The 21,612-nt window shown below is 44.6% G+C and overlaps 1 protein-coding gene and 1 long non-coding RNA gene across 2 annotated transcripts; one reads left to right on the forward strand and one right to left on the reverse strand.

The window, feature by feature from the left end:
• The first annotated feature begins 3,118 nt into the window (after nucleotides 1-3,118).
• LOC26531480 (uncharacterized) lies at nucleotides 3,119-3,775 on the forward strand. The gene is made up of 2 exons (XR_001450129.3): nucleotides 3,119-3,300; nucleotides 3,360-3,775. It is a non-coding gene; the product is annotated as an uncharacterized lncRNA (long non-coding RNA).
• Nucleotides 3,776-5,807: 2,032 nt separating this feature from the next.
• Nucleotides 5,808-21,301, reverse strand: bchs (WD repeat and FYVE domain containing 3 bchs). Its single transcript, XM_015172684.3, has 19 exons — nucleotides 21,158-21,301; nucleotides 20,037-20,356; nucleotides 19,707-19,952; nucleotides 18,534-18,888; nucleotides 18,262-18,448; nucleotides 16,877-18,202; nucleotides 15,802-16,817; nucleotides 14,564-15,143; nucleotides 13,310-14,499; nucleotides 11,814-13,054; nucleotides 9,638-11,758; nucleotides 9,311-9,414; nucleotides 8,340-9,252; nucleotides 8,109-8,283; nucleotides 7,834-8,043; nucleotides 7,488-7,589; nucleotides 7,267-7,401; nucleotides 7,078-7,192; nucleotides 5,808-6,755 (listed from the first exon to the last, which is right to left on the reverse strand). Exons 2-19 carry the CDS (start codon nucleotides 20,295-20,297, stop codon nucleotides 6,590-6,592), a joined length of 10,443 nt encoding a protein of 3,480 aa, XP_015028170.1. The 5' UTR covers nucleotides 20,298-20,356; nucleotides 21,158-21,301; the 3' UTR covers nucleotides 5,808-6,589.
• Nucleotides 21,302-21,612: the final 311 nt, after the last annotated feature.

Consider the following 21,612-nt stretch of genomic DNA (forward strand, 5'->3'; position numbering starts at 1 on the left):
ATTGTATTTATTTAATTTTTTTTTGGCTTCTATATCCTAAAATATTTAATTAACTGCGCCAGATTCAATTTCAAAAAAGTTTTACACTTTTAAAACCCTTAATTTTGCCGACGGCTTGTGATTATGTAATATTTTTGCTATAGAAAAGTCTGCTTGGGCAGACTGCTTTGCTAGATTTGAAGAAATTCCCGACGGATTGATGAAATAATGACTTTTCCCATTGTTTACCTGTGCCCATTTTCCGTTGATGGAAATATTTAAAGCTTAATGTATCCAGCGTGCTTAAGTTTATAATAACTGGGTATAACACTCGAATTAATTGACTGCGTTTGAGTCAATTTTCAGTTCGGAATTAGGCGGGTTAACAATTAGCACTTTGAGAAACACGAAAACAACTTTTGACCAACGCACGCCAAAAATGTTGGGTTACGTTTGCCGACGCAAAGGACGACGACGGCGACGACGACGACGACAACGCTGCTGCGGACCGGATGCGGATCGTTTTGGCTGACGGACCAACTGTGAATGCCGCAGCCAGCAGCGAAACGGAGCAGAAACAGAAACAGAAGCAGAAGCTGAACCGGTGCCAGAGCCAGAGTCAGAGCCGTAGCCAGAACTGAGCAGAGCAGAACAGAGCAGAGCAGAGACCGCCAATTACGAAAGTGAAGCTGCCAAAGGAGAGGTCCTTTTTTGCAGTCAATTTGACAGAGGACGCAGGACGCAAAGCCAAAGGCAGCAGCAGCAGCAGCAGCAGCCAACCGCCTCGGCCACCCACACACCCCCGTTTCGTGATGCTACACAAAGCCACAGCCGTGCGGGGCGTCGCGGGATATATGAAAAATATCGGGCGTGAAAAAAAAAACCCCGAAACCGAATGAGGAAAATGAAAATGGTAAAGCGCAGCGCGATGCGACGCGATGCGATGCGAGGCGAGGCGAGGCGATGCGAACGATGGCAGCGAAAAACCAAAACGTCGACGAAAAAGTCGAAAATTTACGAAAAGCTACAAAATGTTACATTTCATCCCCTGCGAGTGGGCATTGCACACGGTGCAGGACAGGACAGGACAGGGCAGGACAGGACAGGCGGGCAGCCAACCGGAAAACGCCCTTTTTTCTGTGCCTGCCGCTTGATGCGATTACAGCAAATGAGGAGACTTCCTGCCGTCCACCATTTTCCTTCTTTTTTTTTTTTTTCTGTGCGCACACACACACACACACACACTAATGTGCGTCCCGGCCACGCACACTGCGACATATCTTGTGGCTTTCGACAATTCACCACAAAATGTCAAGAATGATGAAAAGCTAGCAACGGAACGAGGCCGTCGACGATGTCGTCGTCGTCGCTTGCGTTGACGTCGTCGCTACTGCCTGTGTATTGGTAATAATATCTGCTGTCCTGCTCTCGGTATATGCTGCTCTTTCCTACACGCTGCCTGTGTATCTGTGCCTCAGTAAATATCTTTGCCAGCAGAGGCGTCGTCACTTCTGCTGCTGATGCTGTTTCTGCTCTTCGGGCTGATGCCTCGCTGGCTTCTTCTTTTTTCGTTTTTCTTCTGTTTTCCTTTTTTTTTTTTGGTTGGTTCGTCCTGCGCTTGTAGGCTGTCGGATTATTAGTTCTAAAGTCAGGATCTCAGCAGTAAGGGCGCTACAAAGTGGGGCATACAGGGTTGACCAGGACTTATTGACCTCAATCATTTAAGTTCTATATTCAAAAGAATTATAATAATGATAGTAATTATAATAATAAGAATAATAATAAAAATAATAACAGACTTAATAATGATAATAATAATAATAAAAATAATAATAAAAGAAGAAGAACAAGAATAATGATGGAAATAATTATAATAAAAATGATAAAGAAACACTTAATTATAATACACGTTATAATAATAATAAAAATAATAAAGATAATACAAAATATAGGAATAATAATAATATTGATAATAATATAAATGATAAAAATAATATCTATGATAACATTAAACATTTTTTTTTACAATTTTATCCTTTTTAGGTATTTTTTATGTCTTTTAAATATAAGAACAATATCTCTTAAAACTTCAGAGTCTGCAAAATAATGCTCCACTTAGAAAAGTTGTATAGTCCCACTAAGGTCTAGGTAGCGTATGCTATTGGGGATAGGAAATGCCATATGCACGATATACGCATGCATTTACTTCTATGTGTGTTGCTGTATGTGTGTGTGTGTGTATGTGTGTGAGTGAGATTATTATGTACGTGTATGCGTCGAGAAATTCGCAATGGCGTTTTCTGGGCTGGCACTGGCTGGTTGTTGTTGGTATGTTGATAGGGGTTGATTTACTGACTCGCATCTAAATTGAAATGACTTTTGTGACATTGTGTATTGGTTGCACACACACACACACACACACACACACACACACACACATGTATATATACATAACTAGTCATATATATATAGAGAGAGAGAGAGTATTATGGGTAGGCAGGAGCCGGCTTAGCGGACAACGTCTTATATATGATTACGTTTTGTGGGTGGAGTCTTGTAAATCGGAGTTCAGCACAAGCGACTGGACCTCAGCGCGGCGGCTATTACACAGCCCATTTAGTTGCCTGTGGTTATATAGTCCCATCCGGCTCTCCATGGACTCACCCAACCTGTACACTCACACGCACGCACACATATGAGAGTAGAGCCGTCGCTTCGATACAATCCTGTGGTTATATTAACCAGTCAGAATGCAAAGTCATTTGCCAACGTTTGCGTTAACTACCTAACTCAGACTCTGCTACCAGCTGGCCCACCTCCTGCCTACTGCCTCCTGCCGTCAGCCCAGGTCGTGCCACACACACACATACACACTCACACACATACACACTCACACACATACACATGCCAAATTTGCGGCATCAAGAAGTCGCATTTTTTCTATGCCCCAAAACTCCCAGACCTCCGCTCGCTCCACTTTGCCAGCGACCCTGCACGGTTTTCATTGTGTGCGTGTGCCATTTGGCCACGCCTCTTTAACAGAAAAACTCACCACTTTGTCAGTTATAGCGCATGCGCTCTGCCCTCAGTTCGAAAATTGTTCGAAAATAATTCGAAATACAGCAAGCGTACGAATTGCTGTCATCCTCTCTCGACTAAACGTAGAGAATTTTATAGCTTTATGGCTCATTCATTTCGAACACCTTAAACAAATCAGAAGTGTTGTCTTTAAACACAAAAGTTTTTTTTTTTGTTTTGTTATTTTGTCTTCCTGAAAAATAACGCACTGATTTGCCGGCTTGTGAGACAAAATCAAAACAGGTGAGCAATAACCATAATTCGTCGTCTGACTTTATCAGATTTTTTGCCGCCAAATCTAGCACTAAGTGACTATGGATGGAAATACGCCTTTTAAAACTCCCAGCCAGTTCGGTTTTGGAAATGGCTCCTGCTTTAACTGCTTGAATGGTAACTGTCCCCGCATGGATGGATCGGGCCAATCGTCATGTTGCCCTGGTGGCAATTGCTGTCCCGGTGGTTATTGCATGCGTGATAGGAACGCCGGGCAGCCGTCTTGGCATGTTAACAATGGACGTCAGCAATAAAGAGCATGACGCTTCCATATCCGGCAAATCGGCGCGTGATTTCAATCAATTGATTCCAGAATCGCGAATTACTAACACCTCTCCCACCGGATGGTATTATTTTTTATACAATGTGTTACATTGAAGGCATGACACCACACAAATAAATATTATAGATGGTCCTCTTCTTGGAGAAAGATACAACAACAAAACTCCTGCTACGACTGTTATATTTTTGGGAAATTGACGGGAATTTCAGAGCTCTGCGTGCGTCTAGTGACTTTTGATTCCGTTCTTGTACGAGAGCTTTAATGAAAGGAGCGAGCATTATATATGAAGAGAGCACCAGAGTTGTATAACAGTTTGCACTGCGTATGTCAGCATGGCCTAGTTGCCTGCTTAGTAGAACGCGGCAATTTAGTCTGTGCGCGTCTTCTCTGTTGGCTAGTCAAATCTTTTGCGCATGCGTGTGATTTTTTCATTTTTTAATAAGCTGGTGTTAATTGCATATTTATTGTGCTTGTTGGGCTTGTTTTGCTTTACGTTAATCCACACTTCATGTTCTTCAATAAATAAGAGGCATGCAATTGCAGAAAAATAAAACCAACATGGCGCCCATATTCTGAGTGTAAACGAGCGGTGTTAAAGCATGATCAGTATTCGGCCCTGTCAATCGTGCACGCAATAGACTTTGTGCTTTTGATCCTGTTATAAGTGAAAGAGCGCTTATGCAATGAGAGAGCATTTTTGTGCTCTAGTGCGCTCTCTGGTTATTGCCGGCTAAGCGCAGACGCCAGCCTATGAAGTTAATGTAGTCTGTGCGTGTCTGCCTAATGAAGCGGGCGAGTCTTGTGTGTGTAAAATCGTTTTCATTTTTTTAATTAGCTTGTATTATTTGCAGTTATGTTGTGCCGCGTGTATTTGTTAATAATGTTTCATTTAATATAAATGTATCAATATATCGGTTCATACTCAAAATATTTAATGCGTGGGGTCAAATTGTTTTTTCTGCAAAAAATGGCGCAATTTGAGCTTGAACAAAAAAAAAAGAAGAGAGACTGAGAGTATTGCAAAGCTTGTTGTTGCAAAGCTTTACAATACTCCATCTCTTTATTACTCAATGGAGTATTGTAAAGCTTTGCAACAACAAGCTCCAACTACTATAAAAGGCATTCATCTCTATCTAAAAGGTAATTTTTTGTTACAAAGCGTTCATCACAGCCATATATTCAAATTTGCTCTCACATTTCAAACTTAAGCCTGAATTAAAACAAGTGTTTTTTTTTTAACATTATTCATTTTATTAAATCGTATTTTGCTTTTTCGCATATGTTCTTACGACACGAACTAACAATTAATATATGTATATATATATATATATATATATTTGTTTTTATATGGTTTATAAGAATTTTTTGGGTTCGTTTTTTTCGTGTGTTTTCTTTTTGCTATGGTGTTTTTTTGAGTTGGACTTAATTGGCTAGAGTTCCTTCGTTCGTATAATTGTTCTTGATGCTCTTTCTTTGAAATGTTAGAATTTCGGTTTTAGTCTTTGGATAGTTCTTGAAATGTGTGTCTTTAGTTGTAGAATGTGCTGATTTTTCCTTTTCCTATTTCGTGCTTCAAGTCTTTTCGAAAATGTACTTAATTGTTTTCGGTCTCCCATGCAAGAATTGGGGAGTTTATATTGTTTTAATTGAATAGTTTTTGTATATAGCTGTCACATGTATATTATATTTGTAAATTATTATCAATGCAACATGTAGATGCTCTACAAAATACCGAATATCTTTTTATTTACCACTACGACCATTTTATTTATCTAAACTTTGTTTCAGCTAAATATTATTTATTGTTTGCTTCGTTATTTATCTTTTATATATATACAAAGATTTTAGTTTAGATTTAACTGTCATAAATTCTTGAAATCATAAAGAAAAGCAAAGAGAAAGTTTTCTACTTATGAAATCAAAAATTCGATAGTTTAGAAAGTTGAAAATGGTATTAAGATAAATAATTAAGAATTGGAAATGAAAAACATTCGACAGCATAAATTAATGTTTACTACATTTTTGATAGGACTTTAGCGTATTTTTTTTTAAAGATTTCATTTAGTTAATTTGCAATTTTCAATATTGCTTTAAATTACGGACCCATTTAATACATCAACATTTATCATTGCTTTTAAGTTAATTGTTTTAATTCGTTCGAAAGTGTCTTTTATTTAATACTCGGCCTAAGTAGTTTCTTTTTTTTATTTTTATTTATTTCATTCACTTTGTTGTATATGTGTACAAATATTTAGTGTGAGGTTCGAGTGTTGTGTGTGCTAATTAGGTGTTCTGTTTGCCCAGTAAAATGCTGTCTCCAAATTTGTTTGGTTCGATTATATATTTACTAGAAAATTGTTTAAAGTTCACTTTTGTAATTGATATAACTGGCGGTGCTTGTTTGCATTATTTGGTTAGCTAATTATTGATTTGGGTTCTATGTGTGTGTGTACTCTGATACTACATACATTCCCTATACAATTATATTTATTAAGGTTTCTTTAAATAACAATATTTATTGTGCGCTGGTCGCATCGCTAAGCAGCTTTAGTACATGCACAAAAATTCACACACACTAAATTTTTTTTTTTGTTTTAATTTATATAATTACACAATTTAATTACTTTACTACAAATTGTCAATGATTGTGGCGTATAAGCAATATTTATATTGTTTTATTCGGTGTATAATAAATAGTATAAATTAGATATCAAATAATATTGCAACACTTTTCTTTTTGTATAATTAAAAAAACATATTTAAAATCATATAATAACAGCCTTTGGTTGTTTTTAGCGCAACACATCGTTTTTTTTTTTGTTTTTGGTTAAATATATTAAAAATTAATATACAATTATACAATATAAATAAATAAGTAGTAGTAGTATTTAAAAGAATGCCCCTAACGTCTTTTAACAGTTACGGTAGTGTAAGGTATAAAGTAAACTCCGGTTATTACAATTCGTTAATTGTTAATTAATTGTCCAGCGAATTCGTGCGCAGCTGACTATAGCAGGCCTGGCATACCCTTACAGGCTTCAGAATGCGCAAACGCGATATTTCCGACTCGAAGCGACTGCACTTGTTGCAAAAGACCTGGCCACAGTTGCGGCAATGATGCTTCCGTTCATACAGTGTAAATCTGAATAGGAATGAGATATATATCAAAACATTTAAACATTTCCTTAGCTAAAATTGCGATAGATGAGAATCTATGTCCCGTATTGTACCTAAATACAAAATGCTGTGTATCTCTAACTCTTAAAATTTGTGAGAATACACAAAAAAAACAGACAACATTTTATTTTGGATTATTTGGAATACACCATGATCTGCGCTTGGTAATATGAAATATGATCACAATAAAGCTAAACGTCTCAGATCATTGTGAGATCTTAGATACCTCCCTCTGCCAGTTAAAATATATGGAATGCTAAACTATTAATGAGCTGAGCTCAACTTACTTCACATGACATTTGACACACTGATCGGCAACCTCATCCTTTAGCCAATGATCGGCTACGCCACGACCCGGCTGCTCCGTAACGCTCCATGAGAAAATGCGACCACGTGTATCCCCTGTAATATATGCAAGTTTTAATGATGATCAGTATCATTTATATTTTGGTTCAATCTTTCGCTGGCACACTTACCCACATATAGTATTTTATGATCTTTGGATACCGTCAGAGCTGTTATGCTAGCCGGTTCGGCATTATCTTTGCGATCATAGGCCGTATGCATGGTTAGCTTTGATCTGAACATTAATTGACGTTGCCATTTAAAGCCTAGGAAGAATTATAGGTAAAATTTGTGTAAGTGCCAAGCGTTTGGATTTGATGGGAAAAAATGTTAAGAAATTGAGTTTAAGCACCTTTACGAAGCGCCTGCTCGCCACGATATCTGTCGTTGTCCAGCAGAACGAAGCCGTCCGTTAAACTGGTATCGGATTTGCTAGGTCGAATGTTGTGCTCCTCTGTGAACAACAAAAACTCAATATTAGAAAGTATGAACAAGAATAAAAGAGTCTGTTCGGCATGCCGAAGAGTAAATACCCTTGAATATTGCAGAGTTTTGTGATGATAAAACTATATTCAGATACAGCTATATCGATTCGACTGCTAACACTCATCAATGTATACATTCATATATAATAGTCTGATATTTATATATATATATATATATATTAATCACATAAATAGCAACACTTTTGCCCTCACCCTCATTCGTTTTGTGCTCTGTGCTGCTGCTGCTGGGACCCTCCACCGTGGCCGATTTCATTTCATGCAACGATTTCGCCCCACTTATGGAGCTCTTTCTACGCTCAGTCGAGGGTTCCACTTTGGCAGTTGCTTCCGCAGATTTGCTGGACTCATTGCTGTGCTGTGAGGCCTCTGAAATGCTGCTCTCTGAGGCGGATTTCACAATCTCTGTAAAGTGTGTTTAAGTTTTAATTGATATTTTTGAATGGAGTTGATGGTTGTGATAAACTAACCATGCTCCGGTTCCGGCTGAGAGAGGCTCTTCATTTGCTTGAAAATGTTCATTTTGGTCGACTTATTGTTGGTATCATCGACGGAGCCAGCGTCGGGTTTGTCCTGCGAGTTGACTTCCACGCCGCGCTTGAGCTTGCGATCAATGGGCACTTGGATGTGCTCCAGTGACCACATCTAGAAAAATAAGATTGTTTAAGCTGTATAAGGTATATATTGACTTTGTCACCCACCCGGACAACACCATCTGTGGAGCCCGTCATGACCACATTTTGCTGATCCCATTCACGAATTTGTGAGAAGGCAACACAAAGTATTTGCTGCATGCGATCGGCGCTGCCCACACACGTGTTGACCATAGCCAGGGCATCGCCATTGATCGACCACACGTGCAGCCAGGTGGCCGAGCAGGTGGCAATTTCGCCGGTCAGCTCGTTAATGGCCACAGCGGACACAACGCCCGCGTGTCCGCGCAATTGGCGCACGAATATAAATCGAGACATGTCCCAGACGATTGCGGTGCCATCGCGTGAGCCGGAGACAATGACATTGTAGGCAGCACTGGCCGCCAGACAGGTCACCGCATCCGTGTGGCCATGCAATTGTTGCTTCACGCTGAGACTCTTCCGATTCGCATCGAATTTCCATATGGTCACCACTGAACTGGTGCCGGCGGTGACAATCATTTTGGCATTAGGGCAGGCGCAAGTCAGTATCTCGCCGGAGTTCTGGGCCGCCGCTTCGGACACAAAGGAAGCACGATCCGTATCGTAGAGGCCCACGCGCAGCGAATGATCGGCAAAGCCCCAGGCAATGTATTTGGTATACGATGGCGGCATCATCACCTTGTTCTGCTCCACAGCAAATACCGTTTTGTCGGGTTGCAGTATTTGGCCCACTGGACCCTTGAGCTCCTTGATGGGCTGTAGGCTGGGCTTCAGATTGTCCAGATTGTGGAAGAACAGACGATCGGTTTGCAGCACTGTGCTGTTGCCCTGTATCAGAGCCGTGGGATCGATCAGTGCCGAGTGTCGAGAGTTGGCCATTTTCTTGGCTGGATGCGCCTTCCTGAACAGCTGTTTTGGTATCTGGCCAAAGTTGTTGATAAAGCCAATGGTGGCATTCTTTTTAAGTGGATCATCAATGCTACAAGATTTAATATCGTTTAATAGATCCGCTCATGCTGCAGCTCTTAAACTCTTACTTGTAAATATCCACATTGCCCTCATAGAAGAGATGATGGAACACATTGACGGCATCCACAGCGGTCGGTCCTTGCTGCTTACAGCCAAAGATCAGATCGATCCACTGCAAGAATATTTTGAAATGTTTGCAAAGAGTAAAGTTTCGGTTAATAATATTGCTTATGTGCTATGTTAACGGCTTAGGTTTAACTGTGCATTTTTTTAAAAGTTCAGTCTGTTTGGATTACATCTGTTTGCCCTTCCTTGCGACTTTCATTGATTCAAGCGATTTTCAAGGTTTTCTTTTGTTTTGTTATAATAATGGAGCAAGATTCATTTCGACTTACCAAATGCAAATTTTGGCTAACATAATCGCATTCCAAAGCACTACGATGCAGCCGTATAAACTCTCTGGGATCCTGTTTGGCCCAAGGTGGTAATATGACATGGTTCAAGGTTTCACCATTTTGCTTGGTGCCCAGATCAAAGTTGTTAAAGTTGCTAAGGAATTCGGGCAAATAGAAGAACTCGGGTATTAGCTCCTTGACATCAGCCATATTCAGCTTGGAGGCCGATAGCCAGGCCTCCTTGATGCTGTGGAACATGCGATCCGCCAAATCGAAGTGTCCGCCTTGCAGCTTGAGGAACGGCTGCGCGAAGGGCTCCAATCGCACCAGATACGAGCACACAATCATGGCCGAGCTATAATGTGTGCCATAGTGATAGGGCGGGGTTTCGCCATGCGGATCGTCCCATTCCTTGAAGCGCTTCTGGAACTGCTCCAAGCGCTCATCCGACTGTGCGCCCATGGGACGCGAAAAGTCACGGAATGTTTTGGGATTCGTAAAGTCCAACTCCTCCGAATCGTAATCGGCCAGTATCCAGGGAAATACTGGATACTGCATGAGATCGTTGTAGCTGCGTCCGGCGAGCGTATTCAAATGCATCAGATACTGAAAGTTTGAGATCTCGCCACGTACCCAGCGCTGGGTAACCGACGTTTCACCAATCAAACCGCTAAACAGACCCGACGTTTGCTCCACGCTGGCCGTACGCTTCTGTCCAGCCACGGATTGCTGGGCATTATCATTGAGAGCGGTGGCCAAGGCCAAAAATCGTTGGTTCACCTTGTTGCGCACCTTGCGCGGAAAGCTGAGCAAATAATTGCGGCCATCCTCGGAGAAGACCTCCAATGCAATCGGCTGCAGCAGATAGCGACGCTTGTGCACCTCCCGTATCTCCTCATAGGCGAACTTGGAGCACTGCCTCAGCTTGTGGCTAACAGCGCGCGATGTCGACGACGTCTGACCACCTGAGTTGGGTATGATGGGCTCATAGGCACCCGGTGGCAGCGTGTCAATGTCGCGTATCTCTCTGTTCTTCAGCAGCGTGAAGCCGTCCACAATATAGCAATGCTCCTTGCCGAACAGCAGCAGGCCCTCGAAGGTGTCGAGGCCCTGGACGCGTGCACAGCGAAACATGAAGCTGATCTTCTCCTGTTCCTCGAGCAAACGCAAAAACGTTTCGTTGTCGCTGGTCATTGAGGTATCCTCTTCCTCTTCATCATCCTCCGGGGCATTGCCATCCAGCGAATCCTGCGGATATGCTGCACCGTGTGCTAGCAATTTGGGCGAAATAGGCGGCGGTGGCGTCGATGTTGAGCTGCTTGCCTCCAGCCGATGCGGATGTGCCGCCTCCAGTGAGGATTGCTGCTGCATGGCATGCTGCTCGGCTTCGGCCAAGATGCGCGGCTGTTGCTGGCCATGCAGAAAATAGATTTTGCTATCCAAACTGGAGGCCACCTTATACTTGAGCTGCCGATTATCGGCTAGCTCCAGCTCGGGCCGATATGGATAGTGCAAATAGAATAGCTCATTGCGCATTGTCTTTTTCCGCATGCGATGAGGTCCTTCTGTCGTGTCCATTACCCACTTGTCCAGTGTACAAGAGCCCGCCGGACCCCACAGGCCGCGTTCCCGCGTTAGCTCCGTTTCAGATTGCACCCAATCCTGGTAAACATAGCGCTGTGTGTGCTGCAGCATTTGCTGGTATTGCTTGGTGCGCAGCTCCAGCAGATCTTTAATCAGCTGCACGTGAATCCCTGTACACTCGTAGGCCGATTCCCGGCTCATATTCGACCTGGTGCGCACCAGCTCATCCTTCTTCACCTTGCTGCGACTGGCCAGACGCGTCAAGCCGCCGGTGACCTTTTGTATCTTGGATTGGATTTGATTATGCAGCTCCCAGGGCACACGATATGAGGCTTTGCGTTCGGCATCCACATAATTGAACCAGAGTTTGGAGGCCAACTCCATGACCTGCTCGCGTGTGGTCTGCAAATCTGGCGCCTTTGAGTTGGCGGGTGGTGGGCTGAGCGATATCTTAAATACTTCCTCAATGGCGGGCTTCTTGCACACATACAACTCCTCCCAGACGCGAAAGGCGGCGCCCACAATTAGATTTCGACCCTTTGAGAAGAGGCTTTTTAATAGAAGGCCCAAAGATATTGATCTTCCAACTTACCTGCAACTGATTGAGATCCTCATCTTTGGGCTCTGTTGTCTCCGTCTGTGGATTCACATGCCAGGTGGTGTTGCGGCTTGTGGCCGGCTCCAAAATGATCTTCATGTCGGCGGTCAGCTGCATTAGGCAATAGGTGAGACAGCCAATGAATTCCAGTTCGTGATTGCCGGCGCCAAAGATAAGCAAACGATGCTGAATGATTTTGTGCAGCGCCTCCAGGACGCTCATCTGTTCGGCTATGGAGTCGTCGGTGGGACGTGAAAGCAAAAAGAGAATGCTGCGGTTTAGTGAGTGATGCAGTTGCTCCAGCGATAGTGAAGAGGATCTGCGCTTGGCCTGTCCAATCAGCTTGATAATAAAGTCAAATATTTCGTGGGGATTCCTCGTGAGGCAGCCCTGCCACAATTTGTCCACTATGCGCGCCGTCAAATAGAACACATTGGGTGCAATGTGCTGAGTGTGGCTCTGGAGCAGCGGAACCAATGGCAACGCCGCCTGCTCACCCACCAGCACATCGGCGGCCAACAGATGATCCATCAGGGCAATGATGATCTGCGTCTGGTATTGCACCTGCAGTGGCAGTTCCGCTGTTTCCGGTGCCGCATCCAGCACAAGATCAATGACCGGTGTGCTCTTGCCATGCATGTTCAATCCCAGCGAATCCACAACGATTACGCGTAAAAAGTCTATAACGCACTTGCGCACCGGATGCGCTGTTAGCTTTGGCTGATTGTCCACGGCCGCGTGGAGAGTTTCTGGCGCTGGCAGCACAAAGCTGCTACTGCCGGTGCCGTCGGTGGGCGTGGAGGTGCCACTATTTGGCTCCGAGTCGCCAGAACGTGAAACCTGCGGAAAGAGCACCGCAACCAGCGAGGTGACCACATCCCCGGCCATCATGACTGGCGTAAAATCGCTGAGATTCTGATAGAGGCTAAACAGCAGCTGGATAATCGTCTCCGGATGACTATGCAGCCAGGCAGCGCACTCGCCGCCATGAACAATAGCACGCACCATGGCCAGCAGCACACAGACGCCCTCGGGGCAGACGTTCAGCTTGGGCAGCTGCGTATTGGCCGAGACTGGGGCACCCCAGAGGAATGACCAGACACGATCCAAATCGAATTTCGTATGCTCGGTGGCCAGCACCTTGACTGGCTGGCCCATTATCAATGCGGTCACCAGGAAATACAACTCCGGCACGTCCAAATGATGTTGCATTAGCCACTCAAGCAACTGGAAACCTGCATAAATAAATAAAATTAATGAATAAATAAGCTGATAAAATAATGTTTCTACAAGTTATCAACTTTGCAGTTTCCAATATCTACTTCTCTAGGCTTTTGAAAAATCTATATCTTAATCTTATTCCAATAAAAATAAATAAGAATTTGTGGGTCTTGGAATTAAAAATTTTTAAAAATTAATATAATTATAGTTAAAGCTAGTCTTCATCTAAAAAAAATCTTAAAGTGCTTATGCTTGATTTCTCTACTCACCAGGTATATTTAAAGCCGCCGTGCGCACCTCGCCCGCAATTTGTGTGGGCAAATGCTGTATAGTATTTTGGGGCGTGGCCACGATGACAGTGCCGGTGCCATTGCTGGGACGTTGATTGAGCTGCTGGGCGCCCAGGCCGAGCATTTTGCGCTGCGAAACCATTTCGGTGAAACGTAAATAGCCGCCATTGTGTGTGGCATCCCGGAAACGAACTAGAAAACTCTCATTGGCGCAGACAACGACCAGGATGCGCACTGCTATAATGACCGTGGTGAAGTGAACATGTGGCTGCATGAAGAGCAGCAGCCAGTCCATGCCGAGCGTCTTGGAAATGTCATCGCAAATGACATAGTTGACAGTGTTGCGCGGTGTAAAGAGCAGGCCGTGCAATAGCGAGAGGCAGCGATTGCGCAAATAAATATTCTGAGCGACACCATCCTGATCCTCAGCAGGCGGCTTCATGCTGGGCAACAGCACAGCACGCTCTACGTGCGAGTCCTGCAGACGCGGCAATTTGGCGGCCACATACTGGCCAAAGAGCAACAGATCCGTGTGCCTAGGCTGGCCACCCAGCAGCGTTTCGAGCAGATTGAAAAGAATCTCACGCGTCGAATGATCCTGAATGCTTGTGATGATGTGCAGCAATTTGACCAGCAACTGCAAGTCCCGCATAATCTTCACATTCTGCTTCTTCTCATTGGACTCCACCACCAGCTCCAGCAAGTGCTCCAGCAGCGAACGCAATAGCCCATTTGGTGCATTATGCCAAATCTCTAGATCGCACAGCAGATCCTGAAATGCGGTCACATTCGGTATGGCCGACGTGTCGTGCCCGCTGTTAACGGTGCCCACCAGGCCAAAGGTCAGGTGCAGAATGTGCGAGTTCAACAAGTGTTTCTTCTTTTTGAAGAACATGCCCAGCGTCTGATAGCAACGCTTCCGATCCATTTCTGCCTGTGCGGCACGATTGCTGCGCACCACACAGGTCAACGCCTTGACGCCCGCGTATAGCGACTCCACATCCTGGGCCATGGCAATGATGCCCAGCAGCACATTGCAGCCGCCGACGGTGTCAATCATGGCCGAAACCGGATGCGGACTAAAGACGCGCACACCCAAATAGCCAACAACAACGCCGCCCAGAGAGCGACCCGCACCGGCCAAATGACCAGCCGAATTGTGAAGGATTCTATAAAAGAAACAGAAAAGAAATTGTGAATAGTCTTGAAAGCATTCGTCATGGGAATACTCACTTGATGGGCGTGGCATTCTCATGGGAATTCATATTTAGCTGCTTGGCAATGCTCTTGTTATCCGCCCGACTGTACACCTTGCGTATCTTGACGAGCGTCAGCTTGGACACAGCCTTCGCGTTCAGGCCGAGCAGCACACGATCTTCCGGCACCAGCGGCGCCAGTGGTTCCGCCTGCTTACCTAGCTGTGGCGCTTGCAGCGAGCCCATATAGTGTGGTCCCAGCTGATAGATGGTCTGCACCGTCTGCTGTGTGAGCACATCCTCCAGCAGATGGCAGACGCCCTGTTTCCAGCACAGGCGCGAATAACGACGCCAAATGGGCGGTGTGCCAATGTAGCCAAAGATTTGCGTGGCCGATGTCAGATTGACGCTACCCGCGCCTGGATGCTGGGCTATATAGTGCAGCTTTTGCGTATGCATGGGCACACCGTCCAGGTAGAGCGAAAGACTGGAGTTCTTAAGCACGGCTCGATTAAGCACCACAACCAGATTGTGCCATTGACCTTCGTGCAACAGATCTGGGCACCAGATACGAGCAATGCCATCATCCGAACCCTCCGGTTCCCAGTCGCCAATGCCTGTAAGCAAAGTGGATATCCAAGTGAAATTATAAAAGCAAATTGGGCAGCGAAAAATCTTTTTAAAGAAGGTTCCCAAACCACGGATACAATTCAGAGCAGGTATGCAATTATTTTTAACCTATGCAAGATTTGTATACATATTTAAAAGACCTAATTGATGTTCGGCTTGGCCAGGCTAAAAGTTGCTTAAAAAGTGGCCTATTAGCTTTCCACCCATTTTTTGAGCATAAAAAGTTGTTTTGTCGTTGTGATAGTCTAAAAAGTTAATCTGATAGTGACATATCTCTCTCAGAAGACTTGGCGGTTGAGGATGAACAAGAGTGAAATTGTTATATACCCCATTTGTAGCTAAAGTTTTTATCAGGGCATAAGAAGCGGATACGATATGCTTGGGCTTAGACTAGAGCCGTGAATTCTTGTGATTTCTTTCGGAATTCAATTTATTTTGCGGTTCACCGATAAACATCTATAAATAGTAACTGATATCATAGCAAAAGCAAAGCAAAGTATAAGTCTATGCAGTTAAATCAGGTAGTCGGTTTGTGTATAGAGCTTGCATAAAAAAGAATTCTTGCTAATTCGATAAGAATGAAGACATTGATAAGAATGATGAGAAATCAGAATGGTCAGTCATCATGTTCGTTGTTGCACTTACTTTTTCTGGGCGTGACGAGCGTCTCCTGTGTGGAAACGACAATTGCCTTATCTCTAGCCGAGAGCAGTATGGACAAACATGCTAAATTTTCCTCGCGTGGATTGTGAATGGTGCGCACAAGAGTTAGGAGACGCACACAGTGCGGATCTGTCTTCGGATCGGAGAACTTTTCCACACAAAACCATGTGGAATAACTGAGCCCGGTTTGCGGTGGAAATATGCGATCACCGGCACCGATGCCGCCAATCGTATTCGCATCAATTGTCCCGCCCGCTGTGGCTGTGGCCTGTGGTGCCAGCGATGGCAAATAGAGGCAACCAAAGCCCTCGGCGGACATGTCCAGCTCCACGAAAGGCGGCAGCGTGCTCGAGCCATGGGCACGAAAATCGCGTGGCGTTGTCATTGAAACCAGCGTCTTGATGCGCGTCAACGGCACCGGACCACCTTGTCGATACGGCTGCTGTAGATCAATATCGGCACAGCACAGCGGCTCGCCGAGGCGCAGAAATTGACGCAATTCTGTCGGCTGCAGCGCTTGCGCCGCCAGACGTTCCAGTATATACTGCATGGGCACATGCAACGGATGCAGTTCCTCGGCCAGAGCGCAACGTGTCAGCCTAAGCAGCTGCTCGGCCAGTCCATGGTCGCACATGATCTGCTGGTTGCGCTCGCTACGCACCAGCGACTTGATGATCTCGCTGAGGTACACTTGCAGCTGTATGGCCTGCACAGGTGCCGCATCGTGCTGCACGCCGGGCAAAAGCTGCAGCATGCATATAACTACGCCGGGATGCACAATGCGCGGTTCAGGCGCGGGCTGTGTTAAATTTAACTGACTGGGATGCACTGGTGCCGCCAACTCCTTGCTGGGCGAGCGCGTATGTGGCGCCGACTCGCTGAAGAGCGTTATCACTCCGCTCAAATTTGGCGGTTCAAAGTTGTCCAAGGCGATGCTGTAGAGGAGTCGAAATACCACACAGATGTAGGACAAGGCGCTGGGTATGTGCTCGTCGAAGCTGCAAGGAATAGTAGCTAAATTTTTGTGTGTCCTAACACAAAGCTGAAGAAGACTCACCTGAAGCTCAGTATGTCGCCGCTGAATACGTCATGGTAGTACTTTAATAGCGTCTGTTGCGGCTCATAGCTGCCCGTAAAGTCCTGCAGTATTGTGCCGCTGCCAAAACAGCCAAGCAGACGCAATGTGTCGCACAGCGAACTATTGCAGATCTCCTGGTGAAAGAACTTAGCATTTGCGGGCTCGAAACGCATGGCAGTGGCCAGCGTCTGGCAGACGATCTGCAGCAGCAAAATGAGATCCTGTTGGGCAATATCCGGCTGTGGCTGTGCCATGCTGCCATCCAGCGAGACAAACACGCTGGTCAGATAGACAAAGCCGCCTACCTTGCGGAACACGGTGCGTGTGCGATGCGAATCCTTGAGGCAGCCCAACAGCATGTTTAGTATCTGGATTTTAAATTCCACCTGATGTGGACTGATGCTGTGCATCAGTGACAGGATATAGAGCATGTCATCATCTCCACCAGCGGAGAGTATCAGCTCCCGAACGATGCCCAGCGCCTGGGGACGGCAATGCTTATACTTGACCAGCTCATGGACGCACTTGGCACCGCCATATTCGCGAAATAGTTGCGCATTGTTGCTGGCACCGCCGCCCAGCAGCATTGTGAGTGCCTCCAGCACATGTTTGCCCAGTGTATCGAGCAGATCCTCCTGCTCCTCAGCGCCTGGCTGCACGACAAGCGAATCGTCACCGTTGGTAATTTGTCGCACGTGATCTGCATATCGATTCAGGCAGCTGACAAGGATCTCCAGTATGCCCACCTCGCGATAGACATCCTTGAAGACGCTGTTGTGGCGCAGAATGTTGAGCAGCGTCTTCAGGCATAGGATGCTGCAGGACGTCGATTGATTGTGCTTGAGCAGCAGCGATAAGCTGATCAGCTCCTTGCAGGGCACAAAGTTCAACTGAAAGACTATAAACTCGAGCAGATCATAGAATTTCTCCTGTATTTGTGGACTCTTTTGGTGTATGCGCTCCGCAAAGCTGCTCAGCGTGTGCTCCGATTCGAGTATGAAATAATTTGCATTCTCCGAGTGATAAACACGCGAAATGGCGTCCAAGATGGTGCAACACAGTGCAGGTGTTGTCGATCTCAGAAATACCGTCTGCAGCACCTGGAATGCATACACATTCCGTACGCACGTCTCACGTGAGCTGGCTTGCGGCAGCTGGAAATTCTGTAGCTTAAAGGCCGTATTGAATTGCGCTGCCGGCGGCCGGAGCTCATAAAAGCCGCACATGCACAGCGATGAGATCATCAATACCAGGTTGCGTATAGCTGCCTGGATTTCCAATGTTTGACTGCGCGCATTGTCGAATCTGTCGAGCATCTTGGGTTGTAGATTACAGGATATTATGATTTAAATTAATTCACTTACTTGAGCAAAAAGTCACTTAGAAACACGTAGCCTTGGGAGGCGCGAAAGTCGTCCATTAGTATCTGGGATACTTGACTAGAATCCTTGAGGAAGCAAAAGACGGTGACAAACATTTCGACTATTTCCAGCGGATTGCCAAATGTCAAACGTTGCATGTTGTCCACGCACAACGCCATGCAGCCTTTGGCTAGAGTTGTACGATAGAGTATAAATAATTAGTTAAGTTTAGCTTCATTTAACATATATATATATATATATATATATACACTTACAATGTATATAGGTAACAACGGCATCGGTTAAACCGTGCCTCGAGATGGTGGTCAGTATTTCGGCTGCGTTCTTGCGCCACACAATATTTTGCATGGGGCAGGGTGAGGTGATGGCGGAAAACAATAGCGTTAGATCATCCATGCGAGCCAGCTCCTCGGCTGGATATGGATAGGAGCACAGTTTCACGAGCAGCTGCACAAAAACCTTTTGCAATAATGTGCGACGCTCATGAGCATTAAAATCACTGGCACTGGCACCTTCAGCCGGCGGCTCATCGTCCTCCACTTGGGGCAGATCGAAGAACAAATACAAACACTTGACTAAAGTTGAGGGCACCGATGCAGCTGTCATCACCTAAAAGGAGGGGTATTTGAACAGGGAGTTAAACCTTATATCATGTGCCTTAAGACTAGGATGGATCCTGAGCTTTTTGTTCTATTGATACATTACGAATAGCTCAAGGATTATATTTTTGTTTTCCTCAGACTATTACAATTTTATACAAACGACTAAAGAATTTGAGAAATATCTGACCTGTAGGATACACTGTTTTTTTTTAATAAACCGTACCAGATATATATATATATATATGCACTTGAATACAGTCCTAGCTACATCTAGTATATGAAATATAAGATACAAAATACAGCAGCGATTATAGTGCAAATATACATATATAAAGCTATAAAGTTCTTAAATCATTGACATTCAAGTGAGGCCAGCAAACGAATGATAAGTATAGAGGTCACTTTAATATCTCTCCTATACACTCATAAAAATATCTATAGTTTCGTATTCGTATATATGCACATATGAATATCTCTAGGAGACAAATATATCAATGAAAGAAAGGCTATCTTTGACACGCCGAATATTAAATGCCCTTGTAGGCATATATCTGCATAAGAAAACCTCATTTCCGTCCGATTGTTCCTAATATGAAGCTCTTTAGCATATATGTATTTGGAAGCTATGACTGAGACTATGACTACATCGACTCGACTGTTGTTACTGATTTCGAATATATGTACTTTATCGGGTTACTTCAAAAAGGACATGCAAATCAATTGGGATGTGCATGCATGTTAAGCTTGCTTCTGGAACTTAAAGCTCCAGATCATAGAGTCCGGTTGTGTATAAAAGATACTTTTACATCTGAACTTCAAGCTAACCTGTATGAGCGAGACATCGCCATTGGCCAAGAGATTCAGTGTGGCCAGCAGCAGCCAACCGCTGCTGGTATCCTCCGTTGTTTCCACCTCGAGAAACTTGACAATCGCTATGGAGGCAGCCTCTGTGCTTTGATTCGATGCACGTTTACGTATCTCGCTGACCATCAGGCGGGACACCTGTTGACAGAAGGCAACCACGTCCCAGAATTTTTCGCTCATATCGTTAGCAGGGCTGCTGCTAAACACCTGCGAAGGCATAAAAACAGCAAAATAATTAGTTGACATTAAAAAAAATATATATATTTAAATATTTCAGTAAATTCCACAAACCTTGCAAAATAGTGGCAGCATCTCATAGAGCTTGCCATCCCGTTCGTTTTCGCTGAGCGGCTCCTTGGGATGCGTGTACTCGTTGAAGAGCTTTTTCAGTGTGGCCAGGCTCATTTGTATGCGTGCATCCAGCAGTGCTTCCTCGCCGGTGCGTCCATTCGCCGCACTGGCGCTGGGGCTGGCATTGCTGCTGCTGCTGCTGCTCGATGCGCTGCCGCTGCCAGCGCTGGCAGCGCCGCGCAGCTTTCGCATAACGTTCATAGCTGTTGTTGTTGATTTCGCTGCTGCTGGTGCTGCTGCTGCTGCTGCTGGTGCTCAAACTGCAAATGCGCAAAACAAATTGAATTACTTAAGCGGCTGAAATATAATCACATCATCCAGCGTCCACTTGACATTCTACATTCTATTGCTTTGGTGCGAACAGTCGCAGCCGCATTAATTAACGACTCCGTTGGCTGTGATTCACCGAGAGAGCTTGGCAAGTTGTCTTCCACAATTGTTATCGTAGTTGTTGTTGTTGTTTTTGCTTTTCAAAATTCATTGTTTTTTAAGGCGGAATGTTTATACACGACGCGCCCATCAAAGTGAACGAACGTGCGAACGAACGTTCGCCTCTGTGTTTGAACTGTCTGTGATTCTGTGTGTGTGTGTGTGTGTGTAAATGCTTAAGCGTGGGCGAAGCGCTTTGTTGCCAGTTCAATGGGGTTAAGTGAACTAAATGCTGCTGCTTTGGCAGCTTTTCAATAAATCAAAAAAAAAACAACAACAAATATTTACACTTATTGCACAAACAATAACTGTAACAGCTGTTTGCCGTTTACTTTTGCTTGGCACTCTTTTTCGCTTTTTGCTACCGTTCACAACCTGCTGCTGCCAACGCATTTGGGGCATGAGTTGCAACTGAAACCAACGGTTGCTCTTTTTTCGCGTTTGGCCCATTCCACGCGCTTTCGTTGCGCGCTCTTTGTTTTGCTCGTGTCAATCGCGCTGCTACGACAATTTTTATTGATTTTTCTGCTCTCTTGCGCTCTCTCCGTCCAGCGGAGCACCATTGCTCGGGCAGAAAATTGAAAATTTTCACAAACATTTTTCACCCAGTTTTCCTTTGATTTAACACTTACATTTTATGCACATATCAAGCATGGTTTTTGTTTTGCGTTTTTCATTAGTCTTAGCAATTAATTCATTTGTTTTTCCATTTAAAAATACGTTTTGTTGCACACGAACGAACCGATTTTCAATAAAGGAGAACGATATTTACGTGACTTGTTAGAGCTGGCACAAGCTATCGCACGTAACGAATGAAGAGTCACGATATTTATTTTCCAAAAATTTCCAAAATAAATTTGTACATGAATTATGAATACATGTGCTAATTAATTACATCTACACCATTTTAATTGCATTATTTTATAATAGCTTGTGTTTATATTGCTCTCAACGTGTCTCTTTGTGCGCTAAAAATAAAAATCACTTAACCGCTCAACACTGTTGTCAGCTGTCTGTGTTGCAAAACGGCGCACATTGCTCTCTCCGAGTGGGCTGCCAGCCCACTGCAAACACTCTCTGTGCTGCC

Source organism: Drosophila virilis, chromosome 4 (assembly GCF_030788295.1).
Source record: "Drosophila virilis strain 15010-1051.87 chromosome 4, Dvir_AGI_RSII-ME, whole genome shotgun sequence".
NCBI lineage: Eukaryota > Metazoa > Arthropoda > Insecta > Diptera > Drosophilidae > Drosophila > Drosophila virilis.